The 21796-nt window shown below is 45.5% G+C and overlaps 1 protein-coding gene and 1 long non-coding RNA gene across 16 annotated transcripts in view; one reads left to right on the top strand and one right to left on the bottom strand.

Annotated features, from left to right (window-relative positions):
- Window positions 1–1043: 1043 nt before the first annotated feature.
- On the bottom strand, window positions 1044–6698 carry PFN2 (profilin 2). Of its 2 annotated transcripts, none has more exons than XM_040612585.1 (3): window positions 6459–6698; window positions 4904–5096; window positions 1044–3145 (listed from the first exon to the last, which is right to left on the bottom strand). In XM_040612585.1, exons 1-3 carry the CDS (start codon window positions 6588–6590, stop codon window positions 3048–3050), a joined length of 423 nt encoding a protein of 140 aa, XP_040468519.1. In that variant the 5' UTR covers window positions 6591–6698; the 3' UTR covers window positions 1044–3047. The 2 variants fall into 2 exon arrangements, with proteins under 2 accessions (XP_040468519.1, XP_040468520.1); XM_040612586.1 differs by having other exon boundaries at window positions 1044–2828.
- Window positions 6699–6865: 167 nt separating this feature from the next.
- LOC121096557 overlaps window positions 6866–21796 on the top strand; it is a 100826-nt gene continuing 85895 nt past the window's right edge. For 3 of the 14 annotated variants that reach the window (XR_005830581.1, XR_005830586.1, XR_005830577.1), the window contains exons 1-2: window positions 6869–7193; window positions 8304–8404. This is a non-coding gene — a long non-coding RNA (uncharacterized LOC121096557). Of the gene's footprint in view, window positions 7194–8303; window positions 8405–18937; window positions 19074–21796 lie in introns of those variants that run through there. The other 11 variants (XR_005830579.1, XR_005830584.1, XR_005830583.1 and 8 more) reach the window with 9 other exon arrangements.

Below are 21796 nucleotides of genomic sequence, written 5' to 3'. Positions count from 1 at the left end.
TGCTAATGGCTGTTCCTGCCTCTGAGATACCATAACAGTGAATTCTAGCTGTGGCCTTACTATGAAATGGCTTACAGGATGGACATACTTCTCCCCCACCAGGAAAAAAAATATTAAAAATTCCTGCAGTCAGACTGTGAGTACAGTTTTAAACAAAGCAAAACATGGATTCATGCACTAACATAATTTTATGAGGGAAGTGAGAGGTTTGCAGCCTCTGTACCCGTTGCTACTCAATGTATGTAAGCTATGGGCTTGTTCTAGTCCACTCCAACTTTGGCACTGAGAGCTGGAAGGTACAGTTCAGACATGAAACAACTCAAAATAGTTCAAGATAAACACTTTGTGTATAAAAGTGGTCTAGTGTCAAGTGTGTGAGTGCAACACTTGTGCTGCAGATGAGGATGTAGGGGAAGATAGGTGAGAGCAAAGGCATTTTAATGGCAATATCTAAACTGGCATTGGACTGAGGAAAAGCCCTAGCCTCAGCCAAAGATTAACCTCCTATGGTTTGGGTTTTTCCTTTCCTTCCCCATCCCCCAAGCTGCCATTGTTCACCAGCACTGTCTCCTTGCAGGGCCCCTGTTTTCAGAGTACTTGGGTAGCACAAGTACCAAAAGCCAGGTAGAATTCTGCTGGGGGAGGAGACCTTAAATCTGTCCCTCCCCTATGCAAGGAGAACACATTCTTCTGCAGTGGTGGGCTGACCCTGGCTAGCCTGCCACCTACCCTAACAAACTGATCATGGGGCAGTAGTCTTCTCTAGCTTGTTTCAGGGATCGCATATTGAGGGGGGATGGGGTGTCACGCGGCAGGGAAAGCCCCTTGCCACGGAGTCAGACAAATGCAGTTTGTAAGTCATCTCCTAATTTAAAATCTACCCCAAAAACTGCCTGGCCTTTGACTAAAGTTTTGTTATTGTACTACTGCCGTCTTTAATACCTGACAACTGCACTTCTATCTCTTACTAGGGTAGCCAGCCGTGCAATGAAGGAGGGCCTGGGAGGATGCCTGGGGGAGGGAAAAAATTACCAACAGTCTGATTTTGTTTGGTTGGAATAAATTTATTTCATCTGTCTGTAAACAAGGTGTTTTTAATAGTTATGGCATTTTTTGAAATGCATATTAAATCAGATGAGTTAGACTGTATCCCAGATGTAACAAAGTGCAGGGAAAGAAATGGACAAATCAGCAACAAGAATTTGTTTAAATCTGTACATTATCCACAAGGCCCAACAGTAGAAGCAAATGCTAGAATGTCCCTAAAGTAGTGCCATTCAAAAGAAACCCTCATAGTCAGTTAAAATCCATCTCACAATAGCAACAGTTCATTATTTTTTTTAAAACAATAGTATGGCACAGAATACATATTAAAAAATTCATCACAAGACAGCCAAGTCAGTTATTCCAACCAATACCATCTCCCATTTATTCTTTTGTATACAGAGTTCTGCAGTTCTCTTTAAATGGACATACAAGTTAGTACCGTGCCTGAACTGAGAGTTTGGTTACAGACATTTCAGATGACTAGTGCACAAGGCAGTTCACTCCATAATTTCTGCAGCAAGGGTGTGACAGGCCAAATGGAGATTTTAAATTTGAAATGGCATCATTTTGACAGTTTAGCTTTCAAACTACCAACCTTCATCCGAACAGTGGCTTCAGAGCAGCAAAAGTCTTTACCAGTAAGTGATCTGGCAGAAAGACTGGAGTCAGAGATCTCCCAGTATAGCTGAAGGTGGCAGTTTTCCACAATGACATTGCAATTTCTTATTAAAAAACCAAAAATGACAAAAAAAACCCCCCACAACACCCAAGCTGCAAATTAAAATTGGTCCTATGAAAAACTGAAACCAGACACACTCCAGATGGTTATGTTGGGATATCTAATGTCCATAATGGCAGCCTTTTACAATACAACTACAGAACAGGAGCTGGCAAAAAAAAAAAAAAAAAAAAAAAAAAAGGAAAAAAAAAAAGAAAAAAGTGCCTGAGCTATTGCAATGATGGAATGTCTGGGGATTCATTCGGGATGGTGGCTTTAAGGTCATGGGAGGAAGTGCATCTGTACCCTTTCATAGTTTTGTGATTGCACTTGTTAAGCATTACAAGCTTCAGACATGAAGAAAAGACTTAAGCCTACAGTGAAGTGCAATGACAAAACTAACATAATATTAATAGCTTTTGAGTGGCAAATCGGTTAAACAAACCAGGCACTATAAAAATGGGTGTAAGCAAACAAATGTGGATTTAAAAAAAAAAAAAAAAAAAAAAAAAAAAGAGGGACAGTAGTAAAGATATGCATGCACTTTTTTTCCTCCCAACCATGTTCTATGAAAGGAAGACTAGTGAGCTGTGTAATTGCTCAAAGTGCTGAAGAGGCATTGATCAAATTAGATTGTACAATCGGCACCTTGTTTAGTATTTAAGTTGTTTTAGTCATCAATATCACACTAATTGCTAAGACAAAGCAAAGCCTACACTTGGCATATTACCCTCCCAAGAGTTTTTCAAGGTATCATGCATATCATCTTTGTGGTGCAGTAATGGTGCCAGATATGGGACTTGGTTACATACAGTGGTTAACATATAAATGAACAAAGGGTAACTGGAATTATGACATTAGGAAATGGGTAAATAAAAAACACAAACTACCATCTACAGTCTGGTAGCACTGAACACAACTGGGTGGTGGTGAAGACAGTTGCTAGGTGGATGGGGAGAGGCTGCTTAGACGTCAGACCTCCTCAGGTATAAAGCCAGTTCATATGCTTTCTTGTTGAGTGTCCCTCCATGGACACCTTCCTTTCCCATGACTATAACCAATGCTGGAGTACACAAGGAAACAAAACAGAAATGAACAGAATTAAAGGGAAAAAAAACCCAAAAACACCTTTCCCCACCAACAAAGGGATACAAAGGAGACACAGGTTCATACCCCATCACCCTGCATTGCTAGTAAAGTTTCCAGAATGTAAGGTTTAAAGCTCACCGCCAGGAAAGTTTAATAGCAATCTTCCCCTAATACTTAACAGTCTGCCTAGCAACTAGAACCCAGAGTCTCTCAAGTATTTTGCCATTGAGTATGCCTTCTTATTCAATCCGCCTCCATGGACCCCTTCTTTGCCCATTACAAAGACCAAGACTGAAAGAGAAAAGAAAAAAGTTTTAAAAAGAGTTTGTTAGACAAGGAAATAATGCAAGTTTTAGGCAGTGCAATAAACACACTCAACTTCCAGATTTAGTATTTGGCTATTAAGCTAGTTTAACAGGAGTCTTGTAAAAATACAGATGGAGAGAGGGTTTGGAGAAGGCACGAGTTATCCTCAGGGACATTACCTAACTAGGTGAGTCGCAGGAGTTCACTGCTAAGAAGAATGCTACCAACTCTCTCAAAAAAGCACCACAGTGCCTCTCTACCATCAGCACCACCCATCATCACCCAGCAAGGAAACCCTGGCTGCATCTTAAAAAAAAAAAAAGGAGGGGGGGGAGCAGCAGGAGGAAAGAAGTGTTGTCAGGGTCAAAAGCAGTAGTGTATCTCTAAGAAATGTGACTCTGAAGAGCAGAAGAGGGAATATTCTTATCTGTAGTGGCCACTTCTGGTGTAAGAACCAGAGCGACTACCTTGATGCTAGCAAAAAAACCCCACCAACACCAAAAACCACTGAGGTTGGAACTGGGCTGACTTCCCCTACAGTACAACTATAAATTATGCTTTGTGCCCAAGACAAAACACAGGGAAGATTTTAATGCTAACCCTCTCTATTCCCATAATTTTGGTGAAGTGTCCCAGTTTGCTGAACAAGAACACCCCAAGGCTCCCCAGCCAGCAAACACCACTTGCGAGTTGCCAGCAGATGTCACCAGCAGGTACACAGACACAATAAGGGCCACAAGCACCCTAATTGTTTCCCAAGCCGGGAGTACTGCAATTGGAAGTGCTGCAGTCAGTCTACCTACAGATGACTGTACATCTCCATAGCAATTTGCTCACAAAAAGCTTAAGACAGACAGTTCTCGCTGGCATTTCTCAATCTGCAGCAGTCAGAACTCTGCTTGTTTCACTTCAGTGCTGCAAACATCCTGTATCACTGCCACCCGGCTTTAGCCTACAGACAAATTTTGCTCTACTTTGGGTTTTATACTTATAAGCAAAAATCCACTGCTCCCCAGCTTGTTCCACAGCCTGCCAAAGAGTGCTAGGCCTGATATCTCGAACCGAAGCATGCTACTTGTAGCCAGCATTTTGAGGCAGTTTGAGTATTTTGGGGTTTTAATATTCAAATCTAGTGCCTTCCCACAATAGCTTTTACTGTAAGTTAAGTGAGCATCACAAGGAGTAGGCGTACTAGCGTAAAGCAAGTTTCTCAATGACACCAAATTGGACAGGCTTTCTTTGCCTGAAGACAAACTTTGGAGAGCTCAATAGGAAGCACAAGAAAAGTTAGTGCAGAACTTGTTAAAAGGCAAGTAGGAGTAGCTTGTACCAGGAATACATGTCTTTGCAGGATAAACTTTCTGTTGAGAAGTTTACAATGAAAAAGCTAGTTCTGCTACCAATCATTAATAGATCCCTACCATTAGGCTTTAGGTACCACATTATCGTTATCCTATACTTGGTAAGCTTACTCCAAGCAGTAGTCTGTTCTTTCCTGCTTGTCAGAGATCTGTTTAACCATTTCACAACCTAGTACTCAGCCGCGATCACAGGAGGGGACAGGGCCAAGTGTGATTCCCAGGCAGAAATCTAGTCATCCAGACCAGTGCCATGTACCACCTCTTTATGTCACTGCCTGACATTAACCATTAAATACAGCAGTCTGGTTTTCTTAATAGCTGGTCTATGCTTAGGGTTGTGTTCTGAATTTAGCGATCTGAAAATGAAGAAAATCACACTTACCTCGGCCAGCTCTGCCTACAGCAACATTGTATGTTGGCTCACCACCTTGACTCTTTGTCCTGATGTCCATTGTGCAGTCACCGTCAACATACAGGCTATCTCTGATCACAGAGCACTTCTTCGCACCAAGGGTCAGACCATTGGTGAAGAAACCCTCTCGGTCTTTTCCTACAATCATATCTATTTCTACTGGCTGTCAAAGGAAAGAGCGCAAAGTTAGCACGGCAGTTTTTCATTGTTTAGTTCCTACTTAGAATGTATCCGCCCCCCCCCCCCCCCCCCCGCAGGACGCGCCCCGGGCTTTGTTACCCGCGGCTGGCCCGCCCGCAGCACCCTCGGGCCCCGCTTCTCGCCAGGAGGTACTGGGCAGCAGAGGACAGTCAGGCACGGGCCATGCGTCTCGATGAGCAAACCGCCAGCTTGGCGGATCCGAAGGCCCCGCCAGCACCTGTCCCTCGATGCCGCCCGACTGCATCTGCCCGCATCGGCGGGGCATTAGCTCAGCCCTGGCACGACAGCTGCGGCGGCCCCCCCCAGAGCCCGGGGCAGCTCCCAACAGGCGGCGGCCAAGCCACCCTCTGCGGCAGCGTGGCTCGGCTCGGCCCGGCGCCGCAGTGGCGGGCCGCAGCTCTGTGGCGGAGGGCGGGCGGGCGCGCCACCATCCATCCCCGCTTGGGGGGAGCGCGGCCGCGGCGGGGCCCGGCCCGGTGAGCCGGAGGCGGGAGGCGCGGGCCCGGCCGCGACGCGGCGGCCTCAAAGTGCAGCGTCACGGCTGGGCCCGGCCCCCCCAATCACGGCCCAGTACTGCGCGGCCGCCGCAGGCCCGCCCGCCCGCCCGCCGCAGGCCCTGCCCGGCCCGGCTCGGCTCCGCTCTGCTCTGCCTCTGCCCCGGCCCCGCCATGCCGTGCTCGGGGCGGGGCGGCCGGAACAGACCGCGCTGCAGCGCGCTGGCCGCCCCGCACGGCCCTTATGTAAGGGCGGCGCGGGTCCCGCAGCGGCGGGTGCGGGGTGGCGGCGAAGGACGGGCGCGGGGGGGGGGGGAGGGGGAGGGGGAGGGGGAGGGGAAGGGAGGGAGGAATCAATGGCAGTGCGCCATCTTGGCGGTGAAAAACATGGAGCCAGCGGCGAGGTGGGCATTCACGAACGCCTCCTACGCCGCGCACGTAAGCCTCGCCGCAGCGCCGGGCCCAGGCGGCCCCTACGCAAGCCCCGCCGCGCACGCCCCGCGCGGCCTCCCCGCCGGCTCCCGCGGCCCCCGCGCGGCAGTACCGCGGCCCCCGGGCGGGCCCCGCCGCATCAGGCCGCGCCGCCGCCCCCGCCCCGCCGGCGGGAAGGGCCCCTCTCCCGCCGCGCCGCCGGCAGCCGTAGACAAAAAGGCGGCGCGGCCGGCTCGCTCCCCGGCCACCGGGCCCGCCGCCGCCGCCCCGCAAGGTGCCCCCGGCGCCGCCGCCCCGCCGCTAACGGCCGCGCCGCGCTCCCGCGGGGCTAGGCCGGTGCCGCCGGCAGGCTTCGCCGTTCCCCCGCTGCCTCCCCGCCCGCCCGCCGCCGCCCTCACCGTGATGCTCTGGAAGATGCCGCCGGCCGTGGCTGCCCAGACGTACTTGGCGTCGCAGTAGCCCACAATGGCGGCCTCCTGGCAGCAGCCATCGCACATCAGGTTGTCCACGTAGCTCTGCCAGCCGGCCATCTTCGCGCGGGCGGCGGTGGGGGCGAGCGGGGCGGGCGGCGAGGCGCGGGCCGGGCGGCGGGGCTGGGCGAGGCGAGGCGGCGGTCCCGTCCCTCTCCTCTCGCTCTCTCTCCTCTCCCTCCTCGACGGCGGAGCGGAGCCGAGCGCTGCAGCGAGCGGCGCGGCCCAGCCCAGCCCTCCGCGCTGCCGGCGCCGAGGGGCGGAGGGGAGGAGGGGCGCGGCCCGGCACCGCCCCCCGCACCGCCCGGCTCGGCTCGCCGCGTCTGAGGCGGGAGCGGCGGAGCCGAGATGCCGTCCGCCGGGCGGAGGAGCGCGGTACGGGGCGCGGAGCCCGGCCGCCGCCGGGGTCCCGCTCCCGGTCCCGCCCGGCCTGTGGCAGGCGGGTGCGGCAGGGCCTGGCCCGGGAGATGAGAGCGCTCCCCGCGCCCGCTGCCTGCCCGTCTTCAGCCCCGGCCCGGCCGCTGGGGTGAGTACCGGCTGCGGCGCCGCCGGGCGGCCTGCCGCCTTCGGCCACCCGGCCGCGGGCTGGGGAGGCGCGAACGTCGCTCTCAGGCCCCAGCAGTTGCGCTCTTCTCCCCCGCTGGACGCCCGGCCGCTGCTGAGGTAAACCCCTGGCGTGTCCGAGGAGTGGTAGGGCAGGCTCGTAGCGGGACCTCGCTGCGGCAGAGCGGCGCCATCTGGAAGTGCCCGGAGGGCCCGGCCGCGGCCCCCTGCGCAGCCGCAGGCCTTGGGCCCAGGCCTCGCTGCCCCAGGTCTGTCTCTTGGGGCCGTGGCAGCGTTCGCGCCCCTGGCTACATTTATGTTCTATTTCTGTACTTTTCACGTCTTCCTTTGTGTAACTCGGCAGCTGTGTCCTTGGGGAAGGTGCCACTGGTGATGCTGGTGGCAGTTGGCCGTGCTCGGCGGCTCTCCCTGCCATGCTGAACTGCACCAGTGTCCCATCCACCTAGCAAAAACATCTCTGTATCAGGTTGCTGGTCTTGTGTTGAGCTGGTGGGCTCCCCTCCAACACACTAGCATCTGTTATATGGCATTTCTGCCTGGTTATTTGAGTGGCGATTTCAGGTTTTATTCTTCAAGTTTCCACCAGTTTCTGTTGAAATAATTTAGCTTCCCTGTTCCTTTGTGAGACGTCCAGGTCTGATGCCTGTATTTTGCTGCATTGATACTGGGCCCTGGGCAGGATCGCTGCTCAAGACTTTCCTGTTACAAGTTGTGGGAACGTTCACCTGCAACTTCAAGGGTGTGTTTTAGGGCAATGGCTCCATCATCTTTAACATTGAAATTGGGGTGAGAGGGGTCACCTTCCTTTTGGGCAGGGTGGTTTTGGCTTACTTGGTATCTGTTGTGTTTCTGTGGGAGATGGAGACAGCTGGGATGCAAAGTAGCTGTCCATGTAATTTAACTTTGAAGCTTTAATTCAAGAAGTTAAATCTTATACCTGAATATGCCGAGGCACAGTATACAGTAAATTGGATCTGTCTTTCCCTGAGGTTGTTTCCCCGACGAAGAATATCCATCAGGTATTTATAATGCATGTCCCCACAGCATAGTTCAGGGTGTTCTTAGTCCTTTTAAAACCTAGTTGAGTCATCATGGGTTTGAGTGTTGTTTAGATACTAATAGAGATTGCTTAGATTACTAAATAATTTCAAAAGAGTTTACTTGCAACTTTTAGCTTAATTCCATAAGCACTTTGTTTTATTTTCACAGTGCCTTTCCCCCAGTCAGTTGGGACAGCACCAGAACTTTGGTTTATCCTTTTCCAGCCAGCCATGTATACCAAGAAGATCCTCCTGTCATTGTATCTGCCAGTGAGTTACAGGCTTTAAATTTGGTTTTGGCTTTTTGGATAGCTGAAGCTTTTTGTGAAGTTTGGATTGCCTTCATCATCTTTCCTCCACAGACTCCTTCCATGGGAAGGAGAAAAAGTTCTCTTCTGTCTGCAGTTGCCATTGAGGGCCACTTCTCTCCTTTTAAGGCTCGTCTGTAAGAGGTTCCAGTTTAACGCTACTACTTGCACAGAATGGAATGCATCCATTTTAAATGAACAGGAGGCTGATGGGTCCATTATTTTTAGAGTTGAACCAAAATCTGTTTGGTTTTTGTCTGTATGGGGGCGTGATTTTTTTTGTTTTGTTTTTGCAAGCTGCAATAAGGATTCCAGATTGTTTCACTTCAATAAGTGGATTTAATAAATATAGAGGTGGACACCCTGAACCCAGGGACAGGCCTTGGGAATTTTGGAACTGCCTGTTTGCTAGCATCACTGTTCTTTGTTTAACGAGAGGGGTGGGCTTCACATGGATGGTGGGCTGCTGGGTACAAGCGTGGAGGTATCTTGTGGAAGAACCTGTGGGTTTCCAGGGCTTTAGGCAAAGGCTATGCTGCCTCTCACTTTCTTGCATGCACCCTTGCACACATTTGTCCATCCCTTCAGCCTGAGGACCAAGCATGTGTTTCTGAGCCCTCACAACCTCATGTCTGGTCCTGTTTCACAGGAGGTAAAGACCCAACAGTCGCTGCCAGCTCAGAGCTGGGCTGGGTCTGGGGGGAAATGCTGCAGTTTTGACAGCTACTGAACTGCTGTGTGTGGCACTACATGGTGGTCCCCTGGGCTTCTGGAGTCTTGCCAGTTTAATGTGTGGTGGGTTCAATGCTTTGCCTCTTTGATGAACCCAACGTTTCACCTGGATGTCACAGAATGGTAATATTACCACTGCTTCGTGGTATTTTTTTAATAGCTGCATAAACCAGGTGAGCAGCAGTGAGTGCTATTTTGATGAGCAGATTCTGCTAGCGATGCAGGAAGACAGTTGTCTGCTTTTAATGATTTAAATTGTAAATAATTGCGTGGAAGTCTGGGATCTCCTGAACATAAACGGATGGACAAGTGTGGATTATTTACCACCTGCTTGGTAGCTCAGCTCTTAGTTGTCGTTATTTGTTGAAGAAACTCTACTAATATATTTAGAAAGTGAAGCCTGAATTGGATTACCATTATTTAATGTTACAAAACTACCAGGTAGCTTGTATAATTTGAAGATTCAGCAGTCACCAGTGCTTTTTCTAAAAAACATAATCCTTTAATATTATTTTTACTATTAGGTGCCTCATGTCATCATGTTCTGTGTTAAGCAATCATGATAATGCTATTTGTATGGGCACTACTGCAACAGCTCCTTTGAAACTGTTTGGTTTAAGAAAATGAGGATGTGCTCTATATGTTCAAGATTGTTGGAGAGAGGAGTTCCGGTTGTATTTTTTGTTACGAGTCTTAATTGGAATCTGAGACATTTGTTACATGAAGGATTTACATATAAACAAAAATATTGTGGTTAAAATTGATAGAAGTAGCGGGTCATTTTAACATCAGTACCTCGACTGATGTATGAAATGGTGCTGTCTGAACCATGTAAGCTATGCATGCATGATAAATGCTAGATCGTGATTTTTCATATTTTAGTTTCCTTCTGCATTCTGCCTGGTAGTTCTTCTTTCTGGAAAGTATTTGCACAGTAAAGCCACGATTTGGCTTTTTTGTGCAGCTTGTAACAAATTATTGGTCTTTTTGCTTTGATTTAGAACTTTGCCTAAAATTTATGTTGGATCACATCTAAGAAAAATAATCATTTGAAAGAATTTTAAAGTACTGAATGTGCTTAGTGAGAGTGTACTTTTTAAGGCTTTGTGGGAAACTTGACTGCTTTTATATTAGTAACATGAAGGTTGAAATTGCCCAAAAACTTGAAGGACTTTACATACTGAGCGTGATGTTTTATGGTATGGAATATCCCTTCAGCTAGTTTGGGTCAGCTGTCCTGGCTCCGCTACCTTGCGTACCTTGCGGCTTCTTGTGCACCTCCTTGTTGGCAGAGCATGTGAAACTGAAAAGTCCTTGACTTAGGGTAACCGCTACTTAGCAACAACTAAACCTTAGTGTGTTGTTAACATTATTCTCATACTAAATCCAAAATGCAGCACTGTACCAGCTACTAGGAAGAAAATTTAACTCTATCCCAGCTGAAACCAGGACAAGGGCATATATTTTGTTAGTACAACAAATTAATACGAGTTTTGTGTCAGGCTTTTTAACTACCAGAGGTGCTGCTGTGCTCGAAATGGTTGTACAGCCAAAGGTAAGATTTCTTACAATGTCCTGGCTTCTTCCTGTTTTTGACCAAATTGGCCCATTTGAAGAACTTTAACCAGCATTTATGTGTAGACAGGAAGGGCAAGTGACCATCAACAGAACACAGCTGGACTTCTTTGTGAGAATTAAACTTTACAGACCCAGAGCTCACTCAATGCATCACTCGCCTCCAGCGTTGCCACTGTTCGCGTCAGTTTGAGGTGCTGCTCTGGTGACTTCCTCTCCAGACCATATTGGTTTTCCTGTGGCAGTCTTTACCACAAGTGCTTTTGGAAGTGCAGAGGGTAAAACTGATTTAGAAGTTGTGCAAGTTAGTAGATTCACTTCTGCTGATTAAAGCCAAGAAGCCAGGAGCAGCCTGTCTCATAGCCTCATGGCAATGACTAGAAAACAGAGTCCACAACTTCCACAACTGCTGAAGTGGCTTCACTGAAAAATGGGGAAGCCACCAAAGGCTGGGATGAGTGTTAGCTGGAAATATATTGTAAAAATGACCTATTAATGAGCTGAAAATTTGAAGCTAGGTTTAAAAGATGCGGTGATACAGAATGCAACAATTGTTAGATTAAGATCACAGTGCAAGGTTTTATTGCATAGCTACACCTGCCCATGAAAAGGGTCCTGTCGAGGGTAGCATAGCTATGGTCATGCTGCAGAGAGCCCTGTAGAACAGCACTTGAAACCATCCAGGAAGTTCTGAAGGAAAGATGCTTTTCTGGTGTATCTCAGGTCGTTTGAATGGTGGTTTAACTCCATGTGTGGATGAGAGTTTCATCTCCATAGAGGAGGTTTGCCTGGGTGTGGTTTTACCAGTATAGACAGCTCAGCAAAACCTTTGTCTTTCTAAGGATTAGTTGTTTAAGCAGTTGAGAATTATTTTCCTTCCCTATCATTTACTCTAACCATCAAATTCAAACATAACAAACCTAAAATGCCACTTTTAAAATCAGATGCAAGTGTAGGGGTATTGCTGTGTCAGATGATAAGGGTGTGAGATTGCTTCAGTTTCGGTGGCTTCCAGAAATGCTTTATATCTGAGGAAGGACAGCTCTTCATGGATCTGATTTATAGACTGGCCAAAGCACTAAAAGAGATGTCTGAAATCATGGAACTTTGCTCAGCTTTTTGGTTTTTAAAGTAACTTGATCTCGCTGGTGACCAACAAAACATAAACATTAATCCTAGAAATGAAAGTATATTATATGTAGATTCTTACTTGGACAGGTAGTCTCCAGTTCGTAATGGTGTCGTCCTTGGTAAGAGTCCCTTTGCGAGATGTGCAGAATCAGGCCTATATGATCCAGCTTTCTGTATATTAAGATTTAACAGTCAGGCTCTTCAGTGTACTTAGATCCTGCACTATTTTGTTTTGCTTTAAATAAAGCAAAGAGAACCCAAATAGGTAGCCCTCTGTTAAGTTTTCAGTTATGAAACAAGGGTATATACTGTGAAATTCAGTAAATTTTGTAGATGGCTTAACATAGTGGAGGGAAGGTGGTAGCATTGTCAATCCAAGCTCTTTATTTTATTTTATCCAAGTGCAGTGGTGACTCATTACATGCCTTTGTTAACTGATAATTTCAGTGGGTGAAAGGTGGTATAGGAGTTAAGCTGAAAGGTGGAAACTAAGGCTAAGAAATGCAGTGAGGGAGTTGAAGAAGCACAAAGTGAGAGGGAGGGAAAGCAGAAGGGTGGAAAATGGAGCAGAGCAAGTATGGGCTCTCAACACAGTAATTTTTTATGGCTGTTAGCACGGTGTGGTTAGACAGGAACAGTTAACAATCTTATTACTGCCTGAAGTCTATACCTCTGATCTCTGTGAACTTCACTGACCACGCTGAGAAATTGTTAGATGAAAAAGAACAACATTTAACTTTTCCCGGGCTTCATCTGTGGTTTTTTTTCCCTGTTGAAGTTGACTGTTGTACAATTTTACCTTTTTAACAGCTGATCTGCACTTTTGCACTGTGCTGGCATACAATAAGGAAAAAAAAACCCTCAAACTTTTTCCTAATGTTGCCTTGCATTGCAGGCAGTAACACCAGAACCCTCTGCTGAACACATGACCACGAGGTCAGCAGCATGTTCCTGGCAGTCCACGTATGTGTCTGTCAGTCTGTGTCCAGTTCCTGGCTGCCTATGCATGGTCATGTTCTGGTTATCAAACTGACAGACCTTTATGCTTTTCTAGCTCACCGTTTCCATAGGTGATTGGTTTTGCACTGCTTATTCCATCTACCACATGCTTTAGCCAGGGAGCTCTGAAGCTTTGTTCAGTACGTTATTTCCTTCCTTGAGCTTTCTTTCAGTGACAGTATCTGTAAATAGGTTTATCTGGGTGATATTTCTTCCTCTGATCACAAATAATTTTGCTGTCAATGCTTGTTCTTTGCTAAAAGTCCAAAGGATTTTTGGATCACAGATACATAAATTTATCTGTCATGCATGATTTCTACCCAAAACATTCACTGTCTGCAAAAGCATTTAATGATAATTCTGAAATATAACAAGCCATATTTTCCCAGAGAAATTATACAGTTCTAACTTTATAATGCTCTGTAACTTTACAATTTTATTTTTTTTTTAAATGAAGCATGGTGGTAAGCAGGCATCTGCAGAAACCTGGCAGATTGCTTCAAGAGACCATGGCTTTGATTGCATACTGGTCTGTTGATGGATTGTGCCCCTCCAGCATCACTGGTTGAACACTGGATAGTAAGTGGCAGTGGAGGCAAGCATCTGATCATACAGTGTTTTGAAGCAGGCTCTGGGTTTTTATCATCAGTCTTTACAGCAACTGGGACTGGATTCTTGGTGGTGTTACTGTGAGGAAGAGGAACCCGGTCATCTCCTATGTGACTCTGCTCTCCTGTCTGTCTTTCTGGGGTCCCCATCCAGCAATCCAGCTCACATTGCATCATCAGGCCACACTTGGGAGTATCCACAATTGGTCACACCTGATGTTTGGTCGTACATGTTTGTAACTCTTTATTTCCCAGTGCATGCTTAGGTTATGTGAAGACATATGTTAGATGCATCTAATACAGCTTGTCTGTACTCTGGATGAAAATAACTGTCAAACTGGCAAAGTGCTTTTTAAAGATTAGTAACTCAGGTGTTCATCTAGAAGAGTGAAAGGATTCCTCCTATTTCAGTTTTCTTTGAAACTCAAATGTAAAATGGAGAATGAGGATGACTTTTCTTAAGGGAAAATACACAACTTCAATATATTAAAAAAAAAGTCTTAACATGTTACTGCTTTGACTGAACAAACAGAATGACTGTCCTTAGCTATACAGACCTCGCCCTAATTATTAAGTTAGAATAGCATTCATGAGTTATTGTTAACTTATAATAACTATGTTATAAGTTAAAGGCAGTTGTGACATACAGCATGGTTTTGGTTACAGAGCTAGAAACAGGTGCAGTTTTAGCAGTTACCATTGCAAAATAAAATAAAATGCAGAAAAAGAGAGAAAGGGAACATTGGCAACAGTTGGACTTTTTTATGTGTTTGTTCTAATAGACCCCCCATTTTCTTGTGTTATTGTTAGTAGGTGTCTGTGGAGGAGGTAATGGTAAACTGCTGGCAGGTGGTCAATCTGTATATTAAGCAGTAAGGGTGTCAGCCTTTCAAAACTGGTGATAACCTGGTTTTAGATATGGGTTAGTTGAGCAAATTTTGATTGGAAGGAAGTTGAACTCTTGTGCTGAAACAGACAGCCTGGAGGCAGCGTTTAGGCAAACGTATACTGTTTCTCAAAACCTACTCTTGGCAGGGACCTGGGGACAGTCATCAGCTGTGTGGCTGCAGCAGAGGCAATGGCACATCTCCTCAGTGCCAGATTATACTTTTTTCCACTTCACTCATTTATAACACCTTCCTATTGCACACAGCTCTTTCTCCTTGTTTACATTTTTTTCTGTAGTTCCAACAACTTTTTTTTAAAGAATAGTTTATGGTGAAAAACAAAGACTGCACTCTTCACACGTAAAGCATTGTAGCTGCAGTGGCTTATGTGGTAGCTTCTATTACTAACTAGTGTGAGTGGATAATCATCCCTGTCAAATGATTGTTAAAAGACCAAGGAAAAAAAAAAGCTTTATAAGATGGCAAAAAAAGGTTTGTTTTTAATTTAAATCACTAAATTTTTTTTTTCTGTCTTTGCTGTTTTAGAAACTATATGCTGTAACAGGAAGAGAAATACTATAAAAGGAGTTACTTAACATTTATAACCATAGTATAACCATGATCACCTTACAGCACGCAAACCAGTACTTTGAGTTTAGCGAATGTCAGCCGAGCATTTCTGCCCCCTCTACTGCAGTTCCCTTCTCTCTCCCTCCTCCCCCTCGCCCACCCCCATAGACCTTCCCCGTGCTCTGCCCTTCTTTCGGAGTAGCAGCCTGGTGTGTAAAGCATCTTCTGAAGTATGTGAAAAAATATTGATTGATTGATTTCCTGGTAGTTTTTCTGAAGGGTATAAAAGTAAATAAATAAAAGTCCCAGGTAGTTTTCAAAATATAATTAAAATATAGTAAACTTACTCTAGTCTTAAGGTATTTTCAGCATTAATCAGAAACACCTTTTTTTGCCACACTGCAACTACTATGAAATATTGCTACAGTAAGTTCCTTCCCAGAATTAAAACAGCAATCTTATTTACACCCTGCTTCAAGGTTGGCAGCTAGTGTGTTGAAGTATTTTCTGCTGAAAGAAAAGAGAATGTAGCTGGGGCATAGATCCAAAACTGGAATTCAACATGCTTAGTAAATTCAAAGTTTCAGTCCTGAAGTTGTCCTGAAGCCTGCTTTGTTTCTGGCTAGCTTTGAGGTCACCAGACCCCATGTGGGCATGGAACCTGGTGTGAGGTGCCCGGCTCCAGGAGCTGCAGGAGCTGCAGTGGGGAAGACACCACAGCTCTGAGGGCAGTGGTGCAGGATGCCTGCCCCACAGCACTGGCGGACGGAGGCAGCTCTCCTCCAGCCTGCTTTCTTGGAGAGTGAGACCTGGAGGCTGCTCCTTGGGAATGGTGCGCAAGTACCAGTGCCGGGGTCCCTGTGAAACAAAGGGATGTGTGGTCCTGGGGGGAGTCCGGGTGCTGTCACCTTTTCCACACAACCCTTTGAGCAAGCACTTGGCAAGAAATGGGAAACCCAAGATTCAAATCCCTTCTTTTCCTGAGAAGTTACGAATTTTCCACTTCTCTTGAGAGTGCCCTTGCTCTTGAGAGCAACTGGCTTTTGGGAGGAGTGTGCTGCCTTCCGTGCTTCCCTCTCTGCACCCCGCTCCCTGGACCCAAAGAGTAGCGCAAAACATTGTGGCGATGATCATGGAGCACTGCTGAGGAGAGTGGTGCTGGGTACACGTGTGACTCTGCAGGCTGGCACTCCTCGCTGTTGCAGGCATGTGTTTCGAGCACTTTGTCCCTGTCCAGGTAGTGCCACGTTCTCTGTGTGGTCCAAGATACAGCAGCTTTAAAATTAAGCCCTTACACACTAAGAGCAATTGCAGCAGCCTTCTTGTCACCTGTGTGTGACTGCTTTGAGATGCAAGGCTTCCTGCTGATAATTTTGTGAGCACGTGTTTGCTATTTTTGGACTGCAGATCTCTCAGTAACTTCCAAGACCCCGGCACTAGATGGAGCTTTAACCTACTTGCACTTAAGGAAAAATAAATGGACATACATGTGCTTGCTTCTACATTTAAAGTGCCCTTTTTTCCTTTTGTTAGCAGAGTGGTGTAAATTATAATTTAAATGAAAATTAAAATATTGCAGCAGAATCTCCTTGGCCTAGTAGGTGCTTTATAATCATTCTTATGAGCACCCTTTAATGTATTCTCAGGCTCATGGCAGAAGTTGTTGTAAGTTAGATGTGCTGAAAATGTACTGCATATTTAGCTAATAACTAGGCTGTGCTGAATAAAGGTAATGCCATTTTCTGAAAAAGTTCCTGTTTATGTTTCAGGATGTGGTGGGGGTCACCAAGCCTTCTGTTGGCTCTGCTCACTCAGTAATGCATTTGCATTTTTACTTCATGCTACCAAAGCCAACAATTTAGAATCATGTTACCAGGCACTTTCACTTTTTCCATGTGTTACCCTTGAAAATACTGAACAAATAGAAACAAATAAAAAACAGCTTTGAAACCATAGTGGTTAATACTTTGCATTTAGCAAGCACCATGTCTCACAGGCTGCACAGCGCATATCAGAAATTTAAGGCCATCTCTGCCTTCCACAGAAATAACTGGAAGTAGGTCTAGTTTTGTTCTTGGGTGCCTGTGTTCTTATCAGCCAGAGACTGGTTTGGTCAAAACTATTGTCCAGATGCTGAAGTAGCACATATGTAAGCAGTTCCTACTCACAGCCCTTCTGCTATTTTATTAAATGGTTTAATATACTGAACCAAGATATACATACTTGGGGAAGAAATCGCAAGGCATGCCGTGCTCAGGACACTGGAGGTGATGAAGAAGAAGATTGCATATTGCATCTCACTCCCATTGCTTTCATGAGGTCTAATCCTTCAGCATCTTTCACGTTTTATCAGTGGGACCAAGGGACTCCGCACACACCACAGAATAAGGAACCTTTGTAGAAGACTTTACATGAATGCAGTATCACCAATATGAGCAAAAGCTCATATTTCTGAAAGATTTCTACTGTAGTATAAAACTGTTAAGGAACCATATTATGTATGGAAGAGTACATGCGGTATTGTAGAGGGCAGGGTTTACATATGGTAATCTGGTTACGATACTGGCCATGCTGAGTAGGGAAACAGGACAGATTGCTTTCAGAAAAAGACCCTGCTGAAGAAAGTAATTTCAGAAGGGTGTTTTTTAGTTGACCTGGCAAAATTTTAATTGCTACTTGTGATCAGGTTTAAGTGTATTCAAAGCTATAATTTCCATATGAATCAATGGAATTTTGGTGCTTAAGTATCTTTTAAGAATTTGTTCTTACTAGGTTGTCACCAGTTGCATTCACACTAAAATTTCATTAGCAGTGGTTTCAAGGGAAGTAGTTTGCCACCTTTTGATTGAACAGAAGTAGTAGGAACGAATAACTAATACTTGATTCCTTATGCATCTGGAGAGCAATGAGAAGCTGTAATTCCCGGTGGCATTACTGATACAGGGCATAAAAAGGTTAAATTCCACTATTTCTTTACACTTTAATTTCATTTTACAAAACTACCTTTTAAATTTACTACAGATCAAAGCATGCTGGAGTGCTCTTTGTTATACTTGGCAGCTCCCCTGCTGTGGTGGATGTGGATGCCTTGTTATACAGAAAATGCATCTGCAGAAATAAGTGTTGTAAAATCTGCACAATTCACAAACTGATTTTATTTCTTTTTAGATGCTTTTTATCTCATTGTCCTATATACCAATTAATGTGGCTGGACAACTCTTCCGTTTTCCTTGCAAGTGGAAAAGCAGATGCATACACTACATTTTCAAAGATGGGTATAGGATTTACTCACAAGACTTCCTCTGACTTAAAGATTTGGAAAAGTTTCCCCTTTGTAAATGCGGAGGTTAGATTGTAGATTAGATGTAAATCTGATTCTTGTAATGTTTTATTTACCTTCTGTAGCAAATGCTTTTTGGATTGAATGCATCAGGCACTTGAGGACAATGCACTCTTACAAATACCGCTTCAAAAAAAGTTGTATGGAGTTCTTCCCCTGTGTTGTGTTGGCGGTCTGGTAGGACGATAGCACTGTGACTGAAAAGTGGAAAGGGCAAACAGAGACAAGTTCTATAGCAACCCATGGCCTGAATCTGATCATATCCTCTTCCTTAGAATGATACCACTCCTGATCTCCGAATGATTCCTGCTTCAACAGAATTAGGCTCCAGAGTAAGTGTGGCAAACCAAACCATAGAAAGCAGCTTATGACCTAAAGCTGAGCTTGCTCCTCTTTGAGCATTAATGGGGTGGGGTTTTTTTTCCTCCTAGCAAGCTGTGTTAATTGGCCACAAAAAGAAAGCAAACAACTGTTCTTTCATCACAACAGTGCTTTCATGTTTGTATTTTACCCTGACCTAATCTCAGTAATAGGAAGAAACAGAAGTTGGGAACGGAAATTGTGTCTCATAACAAATTTCATTAAATCATTGAATATTTTTTTGTTTCTTCACTGCAAAATCAGACCTTGAATTTCAATATTCTTACAGGCCTGCCTTTGGCCCGTAGGAGTGCATGAGTAGGAAGGGAGTCCTCAGCAGGGCATGCAATTGTTTGCACTGTGCGGTTTAGACATGACCTGCAAAGAATACACAAGAAATTGTCACTCTTTTCACCTTCTGTTTTATAGGTAAGGAAAGGTTTGTTTGTTTCTTTACATAATTCTGTTATTTATCTCAAGAATGCCTGTGATGCGCAGTCTGTGACATCTGAGGAAAGCTTTTTGAAATCTCACAAATAAACTTTACAGGTTTATTCTATCATCTACCATTGCACTGGGTCTTGGTCACCCTGCAGCCTTCTGGAGAAGCAGGGCTTCAATTTTGATCATGTTCAACCATTTTGGTTAGTCTTTATTTCTCTTCAGTGAGCAAATGAGGGCACAAGCCAAAATACTTTGTTTCTACCACAGCTGAATATTAATAGGTGAGCAGGAAATAAATTTTGTCACATTGCTCCTCCTCTCCAGAGGAGACAAAACCAGTTCTTGAATATGAGAGACTTAAGCACGAAATAGAGACCAGGCTGCTCTGCAGTGCTAAGACTGATGTGCTTCCCAGTATATTCAGAAGAACTTTTTCTGGGTCTCTGGAGACTAGCTTCAGAAACGCAGACATTTGTGAGTTTAGCAGCTGGTAAGCAGGAATGTTAGAGCTCTGGGTCCCTGAAGTGGCTGGACCCTTCTGAAGATTGTTGTGAGAAAGAAGACAATCGCCAGAGCAGGAACTGGTCTCAAAAGTGAGCCTAGTCCTCCAGCCTACGATTGCTCTTCTCTCTGTGGCAGCCGATGTGTCTCTGTGTCTTCCCAGGTCATAAACCACTTGTGACAGTTGGTTTCCATAATGACTGGCATGAGACAGTCTGCCAGGAGCATGGAAAGCCCTGTGCTGTGGATAACTCCCAACCTGACCTTTTGTACTGAGCCACTTACCAACAGCTGGGAAAGGTGGAACTATCAAAGCTTACTCTCTAGTAGAAGAATGTGGCTGCTTTTAACGGTTTACTGGCCAAACTAGGTGTATTCAGCTAGTGTATGGAGTTGCAGGATTGTAGTAGTCATCTTGTCAGGCTTCATACAGTTGTTGGGGGTGGGGGATCTTCTTTGGGTTTCTTGGGTTGGGTTGTTTGGGGGGCGCAAGCTGGTGGGCTCTGCTGCTGCTGGCCTCCCAAGGCTTCCCTGGTGCCTTTTGCTGCTACATGACACAGCTACTTTCACCTGCTCCCACGGAAATGTAACAGCAGATTCAGGGCAGATTCAGGAGAGCATCAGCTATTTTACTCTGTAAAGGCCACTTGTAAAGATAAAGGGCTAAATACTGGTTTACTCAGGCAAGTTTATTTCTGATGGTATCAAAATAAACCCATTTAAATAACTACAATATTTCCCCCATATTTCCTTTATATGCCATTTTTTACAGACTACACAGCAATATTAACTGCCTGCTATTGCAGTATATTCCAAATACAGTGGAGCATCTGAGTCATGCCTAGTAATGCTGATGCTGAGTAGCTGTTGTGTTTCTGCGTAGCGGAGCTCCATGTTGCTGTGATTACCTTGTCTTGACTGTAGAACATTGGCTTTTGGCTTTTGTTGCAAGTAAAAAAATAGTGATTCACAGAGTAGAATTATTTTGCTTTACTATCAAAGTGTTACTTCTCCCAATGGAACAGCAGACTACATGGGGCAAGCATATGTCAGGATGCAGATACTGTAGTCCCAGCACCTAGCACTATACAGGCCCTTGTGACAGGCAAGATCCTTTGTCCTTCAGTGCATTCATGAGGAATTCCTTTCCACTTTCAGCTCTGATAATGGCAACTATAATGCTTGCTGGAGCAGCTGATCTAGCTAAGGGAGCAGTTGTTTTGTGTATTTCTTGAAGGCTAGTACAGTGCTACTGCTAAATCTTTACAACTTTGTCATGTTAATGCCAAAAAAAAGAGAGTGTTTGATTTTCTTAAAAAACAAAACAAACAGACTACAAACCTTGCTTTTTATGATCAGCCTCTCACAAATGCCCTGGATTCTGTTTAGTTCTTTCTATTGAATAATGTCAGCATAAGGCTCTTGTAAATTTTGCTTTAAGATGGATTCAGTCCAAGCCTTTTGTTTGTTGGTAAAGAACAAGTTATAGACAGTAGATCTTTCTTTCTAGTTTAATACGTATAAGCTCCTTTTACAAGCTCTATCCAGAGAACATTCAGTTAATTACTCAAGGCATCTTGTTATTTGGAGCCACTGCTTGTAGGGGACATGAAACTGTTTGTGAGAAAGTGCAAGCACTTTTTTTGGACAATTTTCTTTGCTGTTGAATGGCCCACCCGAGCACTGTGTGTTCCTCTCTTGCCAAGGGGAAACCCTCACTGTGTCTGATTCTCTTGGTGCTCCAGGATAGGGGAGGAATAACTGACATTAGGCGAACTACACCTGGGAGGGAAATCAAGCAGCTGCTGGGGCAAGGGGAGTCGAGCTGACTTCTCTGCTTTCCCACCTGGCCAGTCCTTTCCACTCCAGGGCAGAGCTGGGCAGGGGTGCAGTGGTGGTGCCAACTGTCACGCAATATTATATACTTGTTTTTTCCAAAGCAGGTCACCAGTGTTTTCAGATAAGTGCTGTAAGCTGGTGGTGATTCAGATCTGTTTTTCAGTGTAGCTGCCAGCTGATGGGCAGCCTTTCTGCTTCCAGCAGAGCCTGGCTGTTCCTGAAAGGGCTGGCATATAGCTTTCCTGTCCTTCTCCCAGCCCAGGGGAACAGAAGTCGCATCGCGTGGCTATAAGAAATGGCCTTCGGCGTCAGGGACCCTTGTGCCCACCTTTAGGGTGTCTAAGAAGGGACATGCTGGGGAAGCCTGA

Source organism: Falco naumanni, chromosome 13, assembly GCF_017639655.2.
Source record: "Falco naumanni isolate bFalNau1 chromosome 13, bFalNau1.pat, whole genome shotgun sequence".
NCBI lineage: Eukaryota > Metazoa > Chordata > Aves > Falconiformes > Falconidae > Falco > Falco naumanni.
The sequence above is the reverse complement of the archived record's forward strand: the minus strand, read 5'-3'. Positions and strand labels throughout refer to the sequence as shown.

Bases quoted from the DNA above. Each gene is read 5' to 3' on its own strand.
- PFN2 (XM_040612585.1), bottom strand. From the start codon at position 6,590: ATGGCCGGCTGGCAGAGCTACGTGGACAACCTGATGTGCGATGGCTGC. The intron at 5,097-6,458 runs GTGAGGGCGGCG...TTCCTTTGACAG, and splicing joins GCATCTTCCAGAGCATCACG to CCAGTAGAAATAGATATGAT. The intron at 3,146-4,903 runs GTAAGTGTGATT...TTTCTCTTTCAG, and splicing joins TGTAGGCAGAGCTGGCCGAG to TCTTGGTCTTTGTAATGGGC.